This window comes from Lithobates pipiens, unplaced genomic scaffold (assembly GCF_037356315.1).
Source record: "Lithobates pipiens isolate NorthernLeopardFrog02 unplaced genomic scaffold, aLitPip1_a1.2 Scaffold_1, whole genome shotgun sequence".
NCBI lineage: Eukaryota > Metazoa > Chordata > Amphibia > Anura > Ranidae > Lithobates > Lithobates pipiens.
The window spans coordinates 224,187,910-224,207,406 of NW_027507685.1; the positions used below are offsets into that span (position 1 = coordinate 224,187,910).

Consider the following 19,497-nt stretch of genomic DNA (forward strand, 5'->3'; position numbering starts at 1 on the left):
GACTCCTCCGCTAGTAAAAGAGCTACAAGAAGATAGCGGAGGAGTCCGGCGAGAAGACCCCCGAAGACGGAAGACCCCCGGAGCTGTGCAATAAAATATTTTTTCCCTGTGTTGTGTTTTTTTTTTGTACTTTTTTTCCACAGGTGAATGGGTAGGGGTACATTGTACCCCATACTCATTCACATAGGGTGGGGGGCCGGTATCCGGGGGCCCCCTTATTAAAGGGTGCTCCCGGATTCCGATAAGCCCCCCGCCCGCAGACCCCGACAACCAACGGCCAGGGTTGTCGGGAAGAGGCCCTTGTCCTCATCGACATGGGGACAAGGTGCTTTGGGGTGGGGGGGCCGCACGCCCCCCCTCCCCCAAGGCACCCCCCCCATGTTGAGGGCACGCGGCCTGGTACGGCTCAGGAGGGGGGGGGCGCCCGCTCGTCCCCACCCCCTTTCCTGGCCGGCCGGGTAGCGTGCTCGGATAAGGGTCTGGTGTGGATCTGGGGGGGACCCCCACGCCGTTTTTTCGGCGTAGGGGGTTCCCCTTGGAATCCATACCAGACCTAAGGGCCTGGTATGCTCTCGGAGGGGGAACCCACGCCAAATTTTTTTCAGAAATTTGCCGTGGAGTTCCCCCTTGAGCTCATTCTCTGCTTGGCCTCTGCAAAAGTCGCCTGGCCTGGGGCGACTTGTAAGTCGTCCCAAGTCGGGCTTGAAGTCATCACAAGTCGTTTTGAAGTCGTCCCAAGTCGCGCTGTGATCTTAACTCAAGTCGTGTCCAAGTTGCCTGACTCAAGTCGCCTACAAGTCGTGTTGCCCCTGTGTGAATGGGCTCTTAAGTGTGACAAACATGCAAAGGAACAGGAAATGAGGAAGGGGGCAAACACTTTTTCACACCACTGTAGTTATAGTAGTGGTTGTGGTAAAAAAGTAGTAGTAGTAATAGTAGTGGTAAAAAACATAGTTATAGTAGTGGTAGTGGTAAAAAAGTAGTAGTAGTAATAGTAGTGTTAAAAAAACATAGTTATATGGCTGCAGAGTGGTTCTCCTGCACTCACTCAGATGAATGAGTCAGATTTTGTTATAGGTGATGAAAGTTCATAAATTCGTACACCACACACCCAGGCTTGTCACCACGTGAGAAGAAACTCACCCCTTTGTGGTTAAACTCACCAGAAATCTGATAAAATCAAGGTTGTACAAGATAAAAAAATGAATGAAGCATTAAATGCAAACCGTAGCATAGTCACCGATAGGCAGTAACAGGGACCGCCGTACTTGGCATCCTCAGTCGGAAGTGACGAAATGTGTCAATGCGTGATCTCAACGATAGCCGGAAGTGACGTTTGTGGGTCACTGACAGCTGGGAGCACCAGGAAGCAGCCAAGCGTGGCAGTCCTTTAACGGTGTGCCAGGTGGGCAGATTTCCTCTGTTGCTTGGCTGCAGAGAAAGGGACTGGGGAATGTCTGTCCTTAGTCCCTTTCTCTGTCTCAACAGTGAGACATCAGGGGTCTAGACCCATGATATTTCACCAAAGGCCCCAAATGGGGCTCCTAAAAAAAATTGTAAAAAAAAAAGTAAGAAAAAAATTGTAAACCTTTTTTGTAAAAAATAATAAAATTGTAAAAAAGTAATAATAAAAAAAATATAAAAAATAAACTACTGACACCAATCTCTGCCCTTCTGACACTGTCCAATGCTCTCCCAACACTGTCTATTGCCCTACTGCCCTATATATACAGTATATGCACGCATATGAGCTTTGGGGTGCACACCCTAATGCAATAGGCTACGCACACCTGTGGTGGCAAGCAGGGTAGGACTTAGGGTGGTGGGGGCCCCTGGGCTTGAGTCACTTTCGGGCCCTACCTTCAATACATTACTGTATTTATCACCGTATAACACGCACCGGCGTATAACATGCACCCCAAGTTTAGGAGGGAATTTTAAGGAAAGAACGTACATTTAAATGCCCATCAATGCAGCCTTATCAGTGTCCATCTGCAGCCTTGCCCATCCATCTGCAGCCTTGTCCAGTGTCATTGCAGCCTTGTCAGTGTAGCCTTGTCATTTTCAGCCTTGCCCCAGTGTCATTTGCAGCCTTGTCATTGCAGTCTTGAAGTTTAAAAATGCCGCCGCCAAGATACAGAGTCCTGTGTATCTCTGCAGCTCTCTGGACTTCTCGGCAGCTCTCGGGTCCTCTCGGCAGTTCTCGGGTCCTCTCACAGTCCTGAGCAGAGCCGAGAGCAGCCGTGTGTACTCGGCTTGGCTAACAGTCACGCCCAGTCCCTGTGTTATGTCCATCATAGGGCGGGACTGGGCGTGACTGTGAACGAAGCCGAGCCGAGTACACTCAGCTATGTATCTCGGCGGGGCCCACGGGCCCCCTATTGGGTGGGGCCCATGGGCTTGAGCCCAGTCAAGCCCAATGGTAAGTCTGGCCCTGGTGGCAAGGCACTGTCACCAGGATCTCCGGGATAAAGTTGTGGACAGGCAAGTCAGGAGATGGATACAAAAAAAAAATATAGTCTTTATCAATGCCTAGAAGCACAGTGCTGTATATTATTGAGAAATGGAAGGTATTTGGTACAACACAGACCCTCCATGTATCAGGACGTCACTCTAAACTGGATGAAAGAGCCAGGAGGAAACTGGTCAGAGAGGGTACCAAAGGCCTACAGAAACTCTGACGCAGTTGTAGGAATTCATGAGAGCTGCCATTGCGGCCATGTTACAACAATATCACAAATTCTCCACAAATGTGGCTTGTATGGGAGGGTGCAAGAAAGAAGCCACTCCTCAAGAAAGGCCACATGCAGTAATGATTGCCAAAACACACCTTGAAGAGTCTGAGGCCACATTGAAAAAGGTGCTATGGTCAGATGAGACTAAAATTGAATTATCTGGCCTTGACACCAAACTCTATGTCTAGCGGAAATCCAATACAGTTCACCATCCAAATAACACCATTCCTACAGTAAAGCATAGAAGGGGTAATATCCTGTTCTGGGGTGGGGGGTAATATCCTGTATTGGGGTGCTTCTCTGCAGCAGGGACTGGAGCACTTGTCAGGATAGAAGGAAAAATGGATGGGGCAAAATACCATCAAATTCTTGAGGAAAATCTGCTGCCCTCTGCCAGAAAGTTCTCAATGGGAAGAAGGTTTACTTTCCAACATGACAATGACCCAAAGCACACAGCAAGAATGACCACACAGTAGTTGAATGAGAAAAAGGTGGATGTCCTTGCATGGCCTCATCAGAGCCCAGACTTAAATCCCATTGAAAATCTGTGAAATGACTTGAAGAATGAAGTCCACAAACGGTCACCATCAAATTTACCTGAACTTGAGCAGTTGTGAGAAGAAGAGGAGGCAAATATTGCAAAGTCTAGATGTGCAAAGTTAGTAGAGACAAATCCCAACAGACTAAAAGCTGTAATTAAAGCAAAAGGGGTTCAACAAAATACTGACATACTGTAAATGGGTGATCCTTTTTCCAAGTCATTCTGTTTTTTGAAAGAAAAAAAAAATTCTGATGTGTTGGTGTTATATCTTTCACATGGATGCTATAAGTTGCAATGCATAAATACAGCTGGATCAAACAACAACGGCAACTGTCTTCATTTCAGGCTGCAAAGTGTCCTGTATTTCTGCTCCGAGAGCAGTGGTGCCAATTCTTCCCTTTGTCTGCTTCCAAACATAAACCCCAATTCAAGCGATTGATCCAGGCAGGATTAAATTGGTTGTAAACCAATTACAGCCACTTTAACCTACAGGTAAGCCTAGATTAAAGCTTACCTGTAGGTGCAAGAATTATCTCCCAAGCCTAAAAGGTTTAGAAGATATTTACAGGAATAGCAGCACCGATGTCTATGGCACACGCACCGTAGCACATCGGGCACAGGTGCACTGAGCGTGCCGTTTCTAACTGCAATCATGCCGTTAGTGGCGGCACCAGCATGCATGCGTGGGAGTGACATCATCGTGGCTCCGACCAGTCACAGCGCCGCAGCCGCAATACCCGGAAGTCACTCCGGGATAGATGGCAGCGTCAGAGGAGGCGAACGAGGGGCGATGGCGGGGCCTCGATCTCAGGTAAGTAATTCATAATGAGCTAGTATGCTATGCATACTAGCTCATTATGCCTTTGCCTTCCAGGGTGTATTTTTTTTTTTTAAGAGGCTTTACTTCCTCTTTAATAAAGTATTTTTTCCCATCAACAGTGCCTGCAAACACAATAAGGCAGAGCTAAATCATTATATATTTTTTTTATAAATGGCTGTTTATCAATGGACCCTAAATGAACACATTCTGTATAATATACTCACCTTGTCCTGTTTTTCTGCTATTGGTCAAGGCAGGGTTGTTATACTTTTTATTTTTTTCCCTGTGAATAGTCCCTTCAAAAATAAAAAGTAGATTCAGATAAATAGTTTTTTTTTTTTTTTTTAAATAAATGGCTGTTTATTGATGGTACCCTAAATGAAACCATTCTGTATAATATACTTGTCACTGTGCCTGTGTCCAACCATAATTCCCAATTACAAGCTATTGGTTCTGGCAGGGTTATTATAGTATTATTTTCCGTCAACAGTCCCTGCAAAAACAAAACGCAGATTCGGGTAAATATTTTTTTTTTAAATAAATGGCTGTTTATTAATGGGACCTTATACCTTATCCTGTATTTCTGCCGCAAGAGCGGTGGCGCCAAATATTCTCCGCCCCTGCCTCCAAACAGAAATCCCAATTCAAAGCCATTGAACTTGGCAGGGTTAGCATAGTATTCTTTCCTGTCAACAGTCCCTGCAAAAACAAAAAAGCAGATCCAGGTAAATAGCTATTTATTACTATATGCCGCGTACGTTCCGACCGTCTCTTTGAAGAACTGAAAGAGCCAGCCAGACATTTAAATCCAAATTCCGTTTAGCCAGCGGCTGTGGAACCAAAATACCAAGGTCCTTTTTATACAAGAACAGAAGTGCATTCTTCATCCCCCTTGATGTCTTATAAAGTTTGTATGAATCTTTTTTAATTGGGTATCCACCTAGTATTCACGCTGTGCCAGAGATATTATCAGCCATCGGAGTGTGCGGAATGGTAATGATTTGCTGGATTTGGATGACGCCAAATGCAAGCATATCCAGGTGCTTTTGTCTTTAAAATTTTTGCCCATTAGATGCATTGATGGTGATCATACTTCTTTTTCGGGATGGAAAGGGGAGGGGGGGGTTTAGTCCATTTTTTTGGCAAAGGTGACTTACAATCTTTGTGTTCCCTCTAGACCCATAAAATTGCTGTTTATCCAGATCCACTGACTGTAGAAATACTCTCTGTAACTGGATCGGTTTCAGCGCTTTTTCTGTGGGAGTAGAAGATAAAAACATGTTTGAAAATCTTTGCCAGTTTTAAATAGTTTCAAACAGTTTGGGGATTTATTTAAGATCGTTTATACAGTTGGCCTTCAGTCTTTCGTTAATGCATTTTGCCCAGCAAATTCAAGGTTTTAAAGGTCAACTCCAGGCAATGAGGTAAGTCAGTCCGGGAAGGGCTAATGCAGGAGACTTTGCAGCTGTGTTAAGGTTAAAAAAAATCTTTTACATTTTAGCTAGTAAAAGTCAAATTCAACATGATTTATTTTGTAATGGTAAAGACTAACTACTCTGGATATACTATGACTTGGATAAATTAAAACTTTTGCAGGCATTCAGTTTGGCAAATTACATTTACAAAACAATTACTATAAGCCCTTGTACACACGATCGGAGATTCCGACGTAATGTGTCCGATCGGAGTGTTTTGTCGGACATTCTGACTGTGTGTGGTCTGCATCGGACTGTTTCCGTCTGAATATCCGTCGGACCAAATTTTCCAACTTGCCGGAAATATTTTCCGACAAAATGCTCCGATCGGACATACTCCGATCATGTGTAGAGAATTCCGATCGGACAAAGTGTCACGCATGCTCAGATCATATTCCTACATCAAAGCTATTGGCTACTAGCCTGAACGTAGTCCCGTTGTAACGAAATAACGTCATCCCGTTCTGAACGATCGGATTTTCCGTCAACTTTGTCCGACCGTGTGTATGCAACAGTTTCGGACAAATCATCACAGTACATACAACAATATAACCCCCATCCTCTGCCAACCCCCAACTACCATCATCACAGTACATACAGCAATATAACCCCCATCCTCTGCCAACCCCCCACTACCATCATCACAGTACATACAGCAATATAACCCCCATCCTCTGCCAACCCACTACCATCATCACATTACATACAGCAAGATACCCCCCTCCTCTGCCAACCCCCAACTACCATCACAGTACATACAGCAATATAACCCCCCTCCTCTGCCAACCCCCAACTACCATCATCACAGTACATACAGCAATATAACCCCCATCCTCTGCCAACCCCCCACTCCCATCATCACAGTACATACAGCAAGATACCCCCCCTCCTCTGCCAACCCCCAACTACCATCACAGTACATACAGCAATATAACCCCCCTCTTCTGCCAACCCCCCCACTACCATCATCACCGTACATATGTTGAATGGGGTAACCCCTCCAACCCCATCATCTCAGTACTAATGGGGTAACCCCGATGCCCACCAGCACAGTACATACAACGAAGAGGGTCCTCCATATCATCATAGTACATACAATTGGGGGGTCCCCCATCCAGATCATCAAAGTACACAATTGGGGCGTGTCTAATTCAAAGCCATTAAACTTGGCAGGGTTAGCATAGTATTCTTTCCTGTCAACAGTCCCTGCAAAAACAAAAAAAATCTGACGGATTTGGTTGTCGGAATCTCCGATCGTGTGTACAAGGGCTAAGATTTATCAGGGTCCTTACAATGCTTCATAAGTAGGTCTGTAGCTCATTCTATTATAAATCTTTTCTGTGCAGCCTCTCTCCTGTGTCCCTGCCTTTGGTGGTAAAATTGGAGGGGCTTAGTTAGGGCTCTGGTTGTGGACCAGGGGATAGAAGGGAGCAACAGCTGGTCATTGAATATTTGAATGTAAGGTGTTCATATACCATTGGGAGAATAGATAGGGTGGGTATGAGTGTGGTTTGCGGGTGGAGAGGAAGATGCCAGTATGAATGTAACTGGAGGGTAAGAGAGTTAATGGAACTGGTCGTGTACAGTAAAGAGAGGAGTCAAAATGATAACTAATCATGGGTAGAGGAGGCGGAATGAGAACTGATTGTTGGAGGTGGAGGGGAGAGAGGCACGGCGGCTTATCATGTTCCATTGGAAGAGAGAGCAGAGGAGGGAATGGACTGAAGGGTGAAGAAAGGAGGCAAAGAGGGAACTGATCATGGACAAGAGGGAGCAGAAGCAAAAGTGGGAACTGATCATGGACAAGGAAGAGAGGAGGCAAAGAGGGAACTGATCATGGACAAGGAAGAGAGGAGGCAAAGAGGGAATTGATCATGGACAATGTGGTAAGGAGGCAAATGGAAGAAATGATCATGGACTGGAGTAAAAGGAACCACAGAGAGAACTGATCATGGACAACGAGGAGAGGAGGCAAAGAGATGATCATGGAAAAGGAGGAGAGGACGCAAAGAGAGAACTGATCATGGACTGGGGGGAAAGGAAGCAAAGAGGAAACTGATCATGGATGGGGGGAGAGGATGCCAGGATGACTGTAGCTGGACAGTGAAGGAGTTAAATTGGGAACGGGTCATGGACAGTGAAGAGAAGAGGTACAGAGGGAACTGATCAAAGACATATGAGCGAAGAGGAAGTAAAATAACTGCTGAGGGCCAAGGGGTAGAGAGACATTGCAGCTGATCACCTTCTATTTGTTCAGGATGTAGAGAAGGGTCTGAGCATGGAGTGAAGGGTGAAGGGAGGAGGCAAATAGGGAACTGATCATGGACAAGGTGGAGAGGAGGGAAAGAAAGAACTAATTATGGACAGGGGAAAAGGAGACAAAGGGGGAACCAATCATGGGCCGGGGGGGGCGGGAGGGGACTGTTTGTAGCCAAGGGGTAGAGGGTTGAAATGTTTGGCACCTCATCACACTCCACTGGAAGAGGATGCAAAGGATGCTCTAAACATGGTCTGGGGGCTAGAGCCAGGAGGCAGAGAGTGGACTGATCATGCATTGAAACAATAGTCATTTGCAGTTTAGCTCTTTTTCAGCTATGACACCAGTGGTGTATTTTGGTTTTGTGCTACCCTATGCAAGACTAAAATCAGACGCCCCCCCCCTCCTTAAATTTGTCCAACCCCAGCCGCGCTTTACTGCTCTTGTCTCAGGGTCTGATGAACAAGCTGCAGCCATTCACAGTGAACAGCTGCAGCTTCCTCATCAAACCCTTAGACTGATTTGTCAAAGTGCCACATATGTGGTCAGCGGGGCATAGGATGGGGTCAGCGGGACATAAGATGGGTTCAGCAGGGCAGAGGATGAGGCGGCACTAGTGGGCACTGATAAGGAGGCACTAATGAAGCTGCACTAATATGCGACACTGATGGGCACTGATAGGGGTCACTAATGGGCAATAATAGGGGGCACTGATAGGCGCTACTGATGGGCACTGATAGGTGGCACTGATTGATATCACTCATTGGCATTGAGAGGTGGCATTAATAGGCAGCACTGAAGGGCACTAATGGGCAGCACTGATGGGCACTGATAGGTGGCACTGATTGACAGCACTGATGGGCACTGATTGACAGCACTGATGGGCACTGGCAGCACTGATTGCCACTGATAGGCAACACTGATGGGCACTGATTGGTACTCAAAAGCAGCACTGGTTGGCACTGATAGGCAGCACTGATGGGCACTGTTTGGGCTGTACTGATAATCAGGACACTGATAATTAGTGCCTTCATTATTAGTGTAGTTGTCCCCTTATACATTTGCCAGTTACCGGCTTTCTCCTCTCCTCACATTGTGATAGTGTGAGGAAAGGAAACCAGCAAGTGTGTTTAGAACGTGATCAGCTGTGATTGGACACATCTGATCACATGGTAAAGAGCTTCTGTGATTGGGTCTTTACCCCAATCTGTGATCAGCTGCGTCCAAAGGGCAGATCGCGGCGCATGTGCATGGGACAGCATCACTGTTCTGGGAGAGAGTCAATAGATGCCCTCCCCCTACTGGACGACCACGCTATATCTGTCATTTGGCTATAGTACGGTTGCCTTGGGGGCGGCATGGCCCCCCCTGAAAAATGGTAAAGAATAGTGGTCCCCGAACTTTGCAGCACAACATTTAAAACCTTAGATCATTCATAGTAATAATCCGTAGTCTTAACACTCCGGATACGGTCCTTAAGTCAGTTTTCTTTCCATTTACAAATCTAACATTTTAAACTTGTAGATTTAATTTACACATTAGCCGACTGTGGGAAACCTGTCAAAAGCTTTAGCAAAGTCCAAATAAGTTACTTCCATAGCCATCGCTCTTTCCAAGTTTCTGTTGCCTTAATAAATCCTTACTGGCTCTCACTTTCTGATCTTAATATTGCTTTTGTATATGATCCCTTACCGAACCCCCTCATGTATCTTCCCTACAATAGAATTAACTTTTTTAGAGGTCTGTAGTTGCAGATTGAAAACCTTGATTATTTTTAAATGTTAATACTAAGTTTGCTTTGCATTTATGCATTGGTATCAGCCCAATAACAGTCTCTAAAAATTAGAAATGATGGCTTGGGAACAACTGAACTCAGCTCTTTGAAGACTCATGGGTGTAAACCATCTGGTCCAGGTCCACCTTTATTTTGTCTAACTTTTCCCAGCGTTAAGCCACTGTGCTGCATTTGGGATCATATTAAGAATTATGTTACATTATAAGAGAGCTCAAATAATAGGGAAATGTAATATTTTTTCAGCCAAGGCTAACAGGAAAGCCTCTGTAGTTATATACAAGTTGCTCAAACAGAATAATAACATTTACTGTTGCTACCCGTTTTTCTACCATGGGAATAGTTGAAGTGATCCAAAGTTTAGCAATCACGTTTCTGGCTAGCAATATTTGTTCTCTGTAAACGAGTTAGACCATCATAAATTAGAGTGTTTCCTTAAGGCTAAACTAAAGGCTGATAATAAAGACATAAATTAACACAGCTGTGTATTCAGTAATACATTCGTTTTTTTTTTCTTTTTAATGAAATTTCCTGAATTTGAATAAGGCAGCCATTAACAGTGCAAATTTATTTTCTGCAACCACGGGTTGATAGGGGAATCCATTGTCTGCTCAATTGTCGGCAGGGGGTGGGGGCCAGGTGGGGGAGAGGACAGTAATTATTGCTAGTGGCTGTAGCAGCCGCTAGCAATAATTACAAGTGAATCCAGCAGGCTGGTTGTACCCAAGTTGACTGAATGATCAACTTGGTACATTCAGTCTGCCCACCCACAGTTTGTATGTTGGCCGGTTCAGCAGTAACCGTCTACGGCCAGCCTTAATATAAGCCTCTTAAAATCCCATGTACATAAGAGCTCGGTCTGGGAAGGGAAGAAGCAGCACAAGGAACCAGTCAGCTGTATTGCCAGAACATGCTGATGTTAGTAAAGAGCAGAGAGACAAACTTGTCAGTCTTCTGCTTCTCATTTGACTCTCTGGTCCTGGGGAGGCGGGAGACTAATAAGCGTTACTTAACTGCAGCAAAGAAAAATCAGGTCTCCTGCTCTGCCAGACAGACTGTGCTGTATGACAGAGCTATGTAAAGCTGGCCATAGAGGGATCAAAATTCAGCCAATTGAGCAGGAACCGGCTGAACTTCAATCCACCTATGTCTGTTCCTATGCATGGGATGTCAATCTAGTGAAAGACTTTAAACAAATGGGCTTGATGGAAAATGAGAAACCTTTGGCAGTCAAAACAGCTCCCCCATATGTATTTAATATCTTTATTTATGTAGCTGATTGCCTGGAGCTCAGCTTTAAAGCCCAACTTCATCTAAATATTTTTTTCTCATAATCTTATGCCCCATACACACTTTAGTTTTTCTGCTGAGTTTTTCCTTCAGGTTTACCAAAACCATATAATATGAGATCAAACCTTAGGAGTTTCAACTTGTATGCAATCAGGCAGGCCCTTGCACTACATGGTTTTGGTAAACATGAAGGAAAAACTCAGCAGCAAAAATGATAGTGTGTATGGGGCTTCAGAGTGCAGAATGATTAGAACCCTTGACAGATCAACCCCCGAGCTGGTAAACTTATTTCTCCATGCTTCTTTTTCTGGAGATATCCTGTGAGTCAGGGTGTGGATGGTTTTCCCCAGCACATAAAGTAAGAGAAAATCTCACCAAAGAGCACACAGACAATTGAGAGAAGTTCTGTGGCTTTCCCACTCCGTTCTAAGTAAAAAAATAAGGTTTTGGCTGTTGTGTTGATCATCAATCTTGTCATACTGTCTGTAACATTGATATATATATATATATATATATATATATGTTAGTTGTATACTATATAAGTTCCCTGAGTTCTCTTTGTTTTTCTTTCAGATGACCCTTCCAGTCTCAAGCCCGTTCCTTGCCCCCAAAACGATGATGACTGCCCAGGGGGCTGTGGAGGTGATGAGAGGGGTACTTGTGTCGACGGGCAGTGCCAGTGTAAAGAAGGCTTCATGGGAGACAAATGCCAGCTGAAGGCCTGCCCAGAGGACTGCAATGACCAAGGCCGATGTAAAAATGGACGTTGCATCTGCTTTGAAGGATATTCTGGTGTATCTTGCGGCATCAAAGCTTGTCCAAACAACTGTCAAAATAACGGACAGTGCCTAGATGGAGTTTGCATCTGCGACCCCGGATTTTCCGGCGAAGACTGCAGCTCTCGAGTCTGCCCTAGGAACTGTCTCAACCGGGGAATATGTGAAAATGGAATTTGTGTTTGCTATTCAGGATATGCAGGGGTTGACTGCAGCTCTAGAAGCTGCCCCAATAATTGCAATGAGCGGGGCGACTGTGAGGATGGTGCCTGCGTGTGTGACACTGGTTTCACCGGACCAGACTGTGGCACCAGAAGCTGCCTCCATGACTGTAATGACAATGGCAAATGCGTTGATGGGGTCTGCGTTTGTAACCCTGGGTACTCTGGGGAGGATTGTGGGTATAAGGGTTGTCCTGAAGATTGTAATGAGCAGGGTCAGTGCATTTCTGGCAAGTGTGTGTGTGATGCTGGATTTGTCGGGCCAGACTGTGGCACTAGAATCTGTTCGCCAGAATGCGAGAGACGGGGCAGATGTGAAGATGGCGAGTGTATCTGTAACCCAGGCTTTACAGGGCAAGATTGTGAGATCATAACTTGCCCCAATGACTGTCACAAACAAGGCCGATGTGATGATGGGAAGTGTATATGTGATCCTGGCTACACAGGACCGGACTGTGCATTAAAGGCCTGCCCCAACAAATGCAACAACCGGGGCCGATGTCAAAATGGTATTTGTATCTGCAACCCTGGATTTACTGGGCTGGACTGTGGATCCAAAGCCTGCCCCAAAAACTGTAGCGGAAATGGGCAATGCATCAATGGCAGATGTATTTGTAATGCTGGGTTTATTGGCCCAGTGTGTGGGACCAGATCTTGCCCTGCTGAGTGCTCCAACCATGGGCGCTGTGTTAGGGGCATTTGCATCTGCTCGCCTGGTTACACAGGAGTGGATTGTAGCATCAGGACTTGCCCCAAAAATTGCCATGACCAAGGTCGATGTGAAGGAGGTGTGTGTTTTTGTGACCCTGGATATACTGGTCTGGATTGTGGAACTAAGAGATGCCCCAATGACTGCTATGATCGGGGACACTGTGAAGATGGCGTATGTGTTTGCGATTATGGATTTACTGGGCAGGACTGCGGGTCTAGAACCTGCCCCAATGACTGCTATAACCGGGGTCGGTGTGAAAATGGGGTCTGTGTTTGTGATGCCGGCTATAGGGGAGAGGACTGCAACATCAGAACTTGCCCCAATGACTGCCACGATCGGGGGCGATGTGAAGATGGGGTATGCGTCTGTGATTTTGGATACACTGGTGTAGATTGCGGTTCTAGGACCTGCCCCAATGATTGTTACAACCATGGTAGGTGTGAAGACGGTGAATGTATTTGTGAACCTGGATATACTGGTCAAGACTGTGCCCTCAGAACATGTCCTGAAAATTGCAAGGACCGTGGCACCTGTGATGATGGGAAGTGCATTTGTTATTCTGGATACACAGGTCCCAACTGCGGATCCAGAACTTGTCCCAATGACTGCAAGGGCAGTGGTCGGTGTGAAGATGGCATTTGCATATGTGATCCTGGATATACGGACATAGACTGCGGACTAAAAACATGCCTAAATGACTGTCAAAACCAAGGACAATGTGATGATGGGGTATGTATCTGTAATTATGGATACACAGGCCCAGACTGCAGCGAGAGAACTTGTCCAGAGAACTGCAATAACCATGGAAGTTGTAAGAATGGAAAATGTGTCTGCGATCCTGGCTATGTCGGTTCGGACTGTGGCTCTCAAGCTTGCCCAGAAAATTGCCATGTCCATGGAAAGTGCCAAGATGGAGTCTGTATCTGTAACTCTGGTTTTACAGGGCCTGATTGTTCATCCAAAGCCTGTCCTAAAAACTGTAACAACAACGGGCAATGTGTCAATGGAAAGTGTGTCTGTGATGCCAGATTCACCGGACCAGTCTGCGGTACAAAAGCCTGTCCAGGGAACTGCAATGGACGTGGCAAATGTGTGAATGGGGTCTGCACGTGTAAGAAGGGGTATACCGGCCCAGACTGTGCAATGGGTAAGTGTTGGAACTTTTACTAGGTAGATGTACAGATAGATGCCACTTGACTCTAGAAACATGGAAGGGATAATCCAATTGGTTATCTTGGATCTAATGCATTTTGTTTTATATATAATATATATATATATATATATATATGTGTGTGTGTGTGTGTGTGTGTGTGTGTGTGTGTGTGTATATATATATATATATATATATATATATACTGTATATTTGAAAAATATACAGAGACGCAAGGCTTTTAAACATTTAATTCACACTTATAAGATTAGTAACCTCAAAGGATATCTCAAACCCTAGAACAAAAATGTAATATATTACAGCTTACGAGCCCTTAGATGCTGTGGCTGCATTCATTTTCATATTTCAGGCTAAGAACATTTTTTAGCAAGTACGGAGATTGTATCTTGATCCTACCAGAAATGTTGTGTCCTTGTCACTTCCTGTGAGCTGAACTGAAAGCACAAACAATGTTATATTCCCTCTGTAAACAACCACCCCTCCTCCCCCCCCCAACACTCCCATATAATGGAGATGAATAGCAAAATGACATGTCTGAAGTCCATCCAGGGTGACCAAAATGGCTCTCTCCCATAGATACAGTAAGCATAGCCACCTAGGGACAGCAAGTATTTTTTTGTAGGTTTATTAGATGAAAATAAAGGGAAAATGCCTGAAAAAAAGCAAACTATTGTGGCCACTACATATAACGAACTGTAAGCTGCAAAATTTTGCATTTTCAAATTTTTTTATCAAATTAACACATCTATCTGCATAAGTATTTTTGTTTTCCTTTATTGTGTCCCTGTTTTTATATACACCCTTCTGGCAAGAGGCATGTGCTTATGTTGCTTTTGTAGAGGAGCTACAGCTACCATCAGAATTTTCAAACTCAACACTTCCCAGAGTCTTGGATGCTACAGTGTGTAGTTCTTTCTGTTGGTCCCTACTGTACTATTCTGTAGGGACTGGTAGGATCCAACATATCTGGAAGTGTGTCCAATGTGAAAATCCTCCTGGAGTATGTAGCTCTAAAACAAAGAAAAGTGAAGATTTCCCACCCATCGGAGAGAGAGGTAAGTATGAAGAGTCTTAATTTGCAGGTTGCATCTTTATACATTTTTTGAGAAGTGACAGAGTCACCTAACAATAGTACAGCGTATATACCTATTTTTTTTAATATACACACGTGAAAGGCAATCATCAGCTTCAATGTATCCTTTGAAAGTCTAGTTCAGCTGTAAATTATGGAAGTGACCCAGTAGTATATGTACAACAGTAACTAACTTCAGGACAAAGCATGAATGGAGGTAAATTTGTCTCCCTGCCATGTGTCTGTTGAGAACTGTTGCCCCTATGTTCACTATAGTTTTTGATGGTTATACATGAACAAGCTGTTTGGCACAACATTTTCTGAGTTATACTGTGTTTTGTAGAAGTCGTAGACATTGTCGCTGTCACTGGTCTTCAGGTGATATCACAGGAAGAATCCGCTATCACCCTGGAGTGGGATCAGCCACAAGCTGCCCCTGATTCCTATGACATCTCTTTCAAAGCCAAGGTATGCACAAAAAAGGAATTCCCACATTGATCATCACTGTGTTCATTGTTGAGCATTATGTTGGAATGCCACCAAACAGTCCTTCTTTTTATATAATATCTTTGAATTGTCCTATAGTATGTCCAGAATGTATGTGTTGCTGCTGACATATCATGCAGCACTTTACAGAATACATGGAACCATTCATATTACTCCCTGTTCCTGAGCAGATTAAAAAAAAATTACCCTGCCCCCAAGGAACTTAGAATTCTATACCTTGCCCCTGCAGAGTTTGGAATTATGTGCACTGCCCCAGATGAGTTTATAATTCTGATGGATTTCCTGGGGAACTTAGAATTCTTTAGCCTGCTCCTAAGGAGCTTACAATTCTGTGCCCTACCTTTAGGGTGCTTGCAGTTCTGCACCCTGCCACAGAGGAACTTACAATTCTGTACCCTGCTCCAAGGATCTTAGGAATCTGTACCCTGGCCCTCAGGAGTTTAGCATTATGTACTCTGTTTATGGGGAGCTTTCAAATCCTTTCTCTGACCTCAAAGAGCTTACACTTATGTATCCTGCCCCTGAGGAGGCTAGAATAGTGTACCCTGTTTATGAGGAGCTTACAATTTCCTTCCCTGACCCAGATGAGCTTACAGTACTGTACCCTGCCCATGAGGAGTGTGAAATTAATACCCAGTCATACAATCACATACTTGCTTCCTTATCCATAGTATAGACCAGGCTTTCTCAACCATGGTTATGTGGAACCCTTAGGTATCTCCAGAACTTGCTAGGGGTTCCTTCAGCTGTGATCAATTTCTGCCTCTCAGATAAGTGACCACTGACACCAACGATCTTTTTAACTATCTGTAAGGTGGCATTCTTTACAAAGACCACCAGTGTAATGAGCATTCTCACCAGTGACCATCACACATAAGTACTGTGAGCTTAATATGTAGCAATTATTAACAGGGGATCCCTAAGCCCAGAAAGTTAGTTTAATAGTTCCTCAATGTAAAAAAAAATTAAAAAGGCTTGTATATATTTACAGCATGTGCTGCTATGGCGCCAATCTTGAAAGCTTATTTTGATCATTTATGACAAATAACAATAGTCAACACTAGTCAGTTAGAGTAAGGCTATATGTTGGGCAGTTGGCCACATAGGCAAAATCTGACTAGCACCTGTGAACTGAGAGTGCCCTATAAAGTACTGTATCACCATTACATTATCACAGGGTGGTACTGTGGGTGTGCAAATATTTATAGAAAGTGGCACGTCCTAATTGGTATAGGAAAAAAAAATATTTGAAAACATGGACTTTGTAGGCGCCAGATAATAAAATAGATAATTTATTGAACTGCATAAATTCATGAAAAAACATTATTATCTATGTGAGTTAAACATTATTATCTATGTGAGTTAAAATAGATAATCGGACCAGATCTTTATTCGAAGTCTGATCTAATTATCTAGTGTAACTTACGTTTTTTTCAATGTTTTTCCATAAATGTATGTAGTTCAATAAAATTATATATTTTAATATCTGGTGCCTATAAAGTCTGTGTTTCCAATCATTTTCTTCCTATACCCTATAAGGTAGGTGGGCTATAAAGAATGTGTAAAGTGACAGGTTCACTTGAAATCTAATTGGCTGTTGTTCATTTTTGCATTTTACACATCCATCTCGGTACATAAAGTACATTTGAAGCATTTATAACTAAAATTGTTAACTTTGGGGCACGCATAGTTACACGGTTGGTAAGGTAGAACAAAGCCACCAGTCCATGCAGTTCAATATAATTCAGCGAGTATGACATCACTTGTTTATGCAACTGCATTGAATCCAGCTAATATTATGTTGTTATGCAGAAGGAAAACGGCATTATAACCACCACGATTGAGGGTTCATTGATCTCCTACCATCAGACTGGGTTGGCTCCTGGAGAAGAATATATTGTGAATATCCAACCCCGCAAAGGCTCAACGTTAGGACCGGAAACTTCTATAACTGCCAAGACAAGTAAGGTCATATAAGTCCTTGCAGACTACTCTACTGAAAATAAGATGTCATGAATAAAACCCCTCCCCCCTCCCGTGCCATGAAGTTTAAATAATTTGTAATAAATAATAATATAATAATAAACCTTGATTTGTGGCATCCCTCCTCCCACCTAATCATCTTGGATGTAAATGCATGGTGCACATGCTAAGATTATCAATAGATATAAAGATTTCTCTTGTTCTGCCAGCGACCTAAACAAGAGAAACTTGATGAATTCTTCCATCCAGGCTAATCAGCCTGAATGAAGGAATTTTCCCTGCCGGCACCCACAGCTAATTGGATGGTCACTGTTTGGCCAACAATTTGCCATTCAGTTTCTTTGACGAAAGTTGATTGAAAAATCACCTTTTTTTTCGAACCAAATGGTACCAGCAGGGCCACCTTCAGATCTCATTTCAGATGATTCAGCAGGAATGCAATTAAATTTAAGTCACATATGGTAGGCTTTACACTTACCTGGCGGAAAGAGCTGGAGCAAAGAGCAGAGTTTACGAAATTGTGATATAGAGCAGAAAGAGAAAACCAAGGGTGTGGGAATGAGTTCAAATCTGTATAGTTCATTCCATGTAAAATATCGTATCACTTACATAGGAGTTGCCTATGGAGCAGGCAGGCCACAAGCCACCATGTACACAAGGGTTTATTTATAAAAACGTTGCGGTGTGAATACATCCAACATTCACACAGCCAATAAGACTAATCCCTGTACTTTGTGTAATATCTTTATTTTCTCTCATCCTATGGCCATAATGTAGTATTTTCCTGAAATATCTCAATCAGAAAAGTATCATGGCCACAAGATGGAGCTGATGATCATAGGAAATAAATACATGGATTTTTCGTGACAACTATGTGAATGCTTGAGGACCCACTTACTTGAACGGGTCATGCTCGGAGGTAAACTGCCCACTGAACCGGACATGGGGGATCATTTTTTGCCACCTATTTTTATAGGCCCCAGCACCATGACCCCCACCCCCCGCCCACTTTACACATTATTTAACATGCATGCTTTTAACATGAAAAAATAGGAACAAGGGATTTTGGGGCAGGTAGGCATGGGGCACAGAACTAATGCTGAGATGAAAATTAGACAGGTACAATGCACGTAGATTGTGTCTCCTGTGGCTATTTTAAGTGCAACTTTACTGCAAATGAGCACTATAAACCAAAAATGCTATTTAATTCATTTTTAGTATTCAAAGCAAACTCACCCATCCATTCATGTCTCCATGCTTTATTTTGCTGAGAAATCACTGTAAAAAACACCCTCTAGCATTTCTGGCTGTGGCCATCTTGAGTAAAATGATTCATATAGCATTTACTTCCTGGAGTCCATGTGCCTTTACCTTGGGCATGCAGACAGGAGGGTGTGCTTAGCGGGTGAAGACCCTCCTCCTCCCCTTAAGGTTCATGGGATGTTTGCCTAGGCATGGAAACCAGAAAGCAACTGAAGAAATGTTAAATAAAAGAGTTTAAAACAAGTAAATATAATACACTTTCCTATCTATATATTGATGCTAGCAGCATAAGGATTAAAAATATTCAGTGATTATTGAGAGAGTAAAGTTTGGCTTTAAATAGCCCATTAGTTACATAGTTACATAGTAGACGAGGTAGAAAAAAGACAAGTCCATCAAGTCCAACCTATGTGTGTGATTATATGTCAGTATTACATTGTATATCCCTGTATGTTGTGGTCGTTCAGGTGCTTGAAACTATATTTGCCCCCTGCTGAGACCACCGCCTGTGGAAGGGAATTCCACATCCTTGTCAATCCTGCAGTAAAGAACCCTCTACGTAGTTTAAGGTTAAACCTATTTTCTTCTCATTTTAATGATTGGCCACGTGTCTTGTTAAACTCCCTTCTGTGAATTTGTTTTATCCCTATTGTGGGGTCACCAGTATGGTATTTGTAAATTGAAATCATATCCCCTTTCAAGCGTCTCTTCTCCAGAGAGAATAAGTTCAGTGCTTGCAACCTTTCCTCATTCAATTTTTTTTTTTCAAAGTATTATGACTAAAGTGACAATTCTATAGAGACAGCTATGGCTTTGCAGAGCGTGTCGGAAATAATAGCGCATCTACACGTCCCCTGCAGAGCTCAAAGCCAACCTTTGAGA

At 43.6% G+C, this 19,497-nt stretch overlaps 1 protein-coding gene across 2 annotated transcripts in view; it reads left to right on the forward strand.

Annotated features, from left to right (window-relative positions):
* TNXB (tenascin XB) overlaps positions 1–19,497 on the forward strand; it is a 200,665-nt gene that overhangs the window by 57,031 nt on the left and 124,137 nt on the right. For both annotated transcript variants that reach the window (XM_077483631.1, XM_077483640.1), the window contains exons 3-5: positions 11,484–13,766; positions 15,206–15,330; positions 17,182–17,332. In XM_077483631.1, the coding sequence (XP_077339757.1) occupies positions 11,484–13,766; positions 15,206–15,330; positions 17,182–17,332 (2,559 nt within the window). The remainder of the gene's footprint in view (positions 1–11,483; positions 13,767–15,205; positions 15,331–17,181; positions 17,333–19,497) is intronic.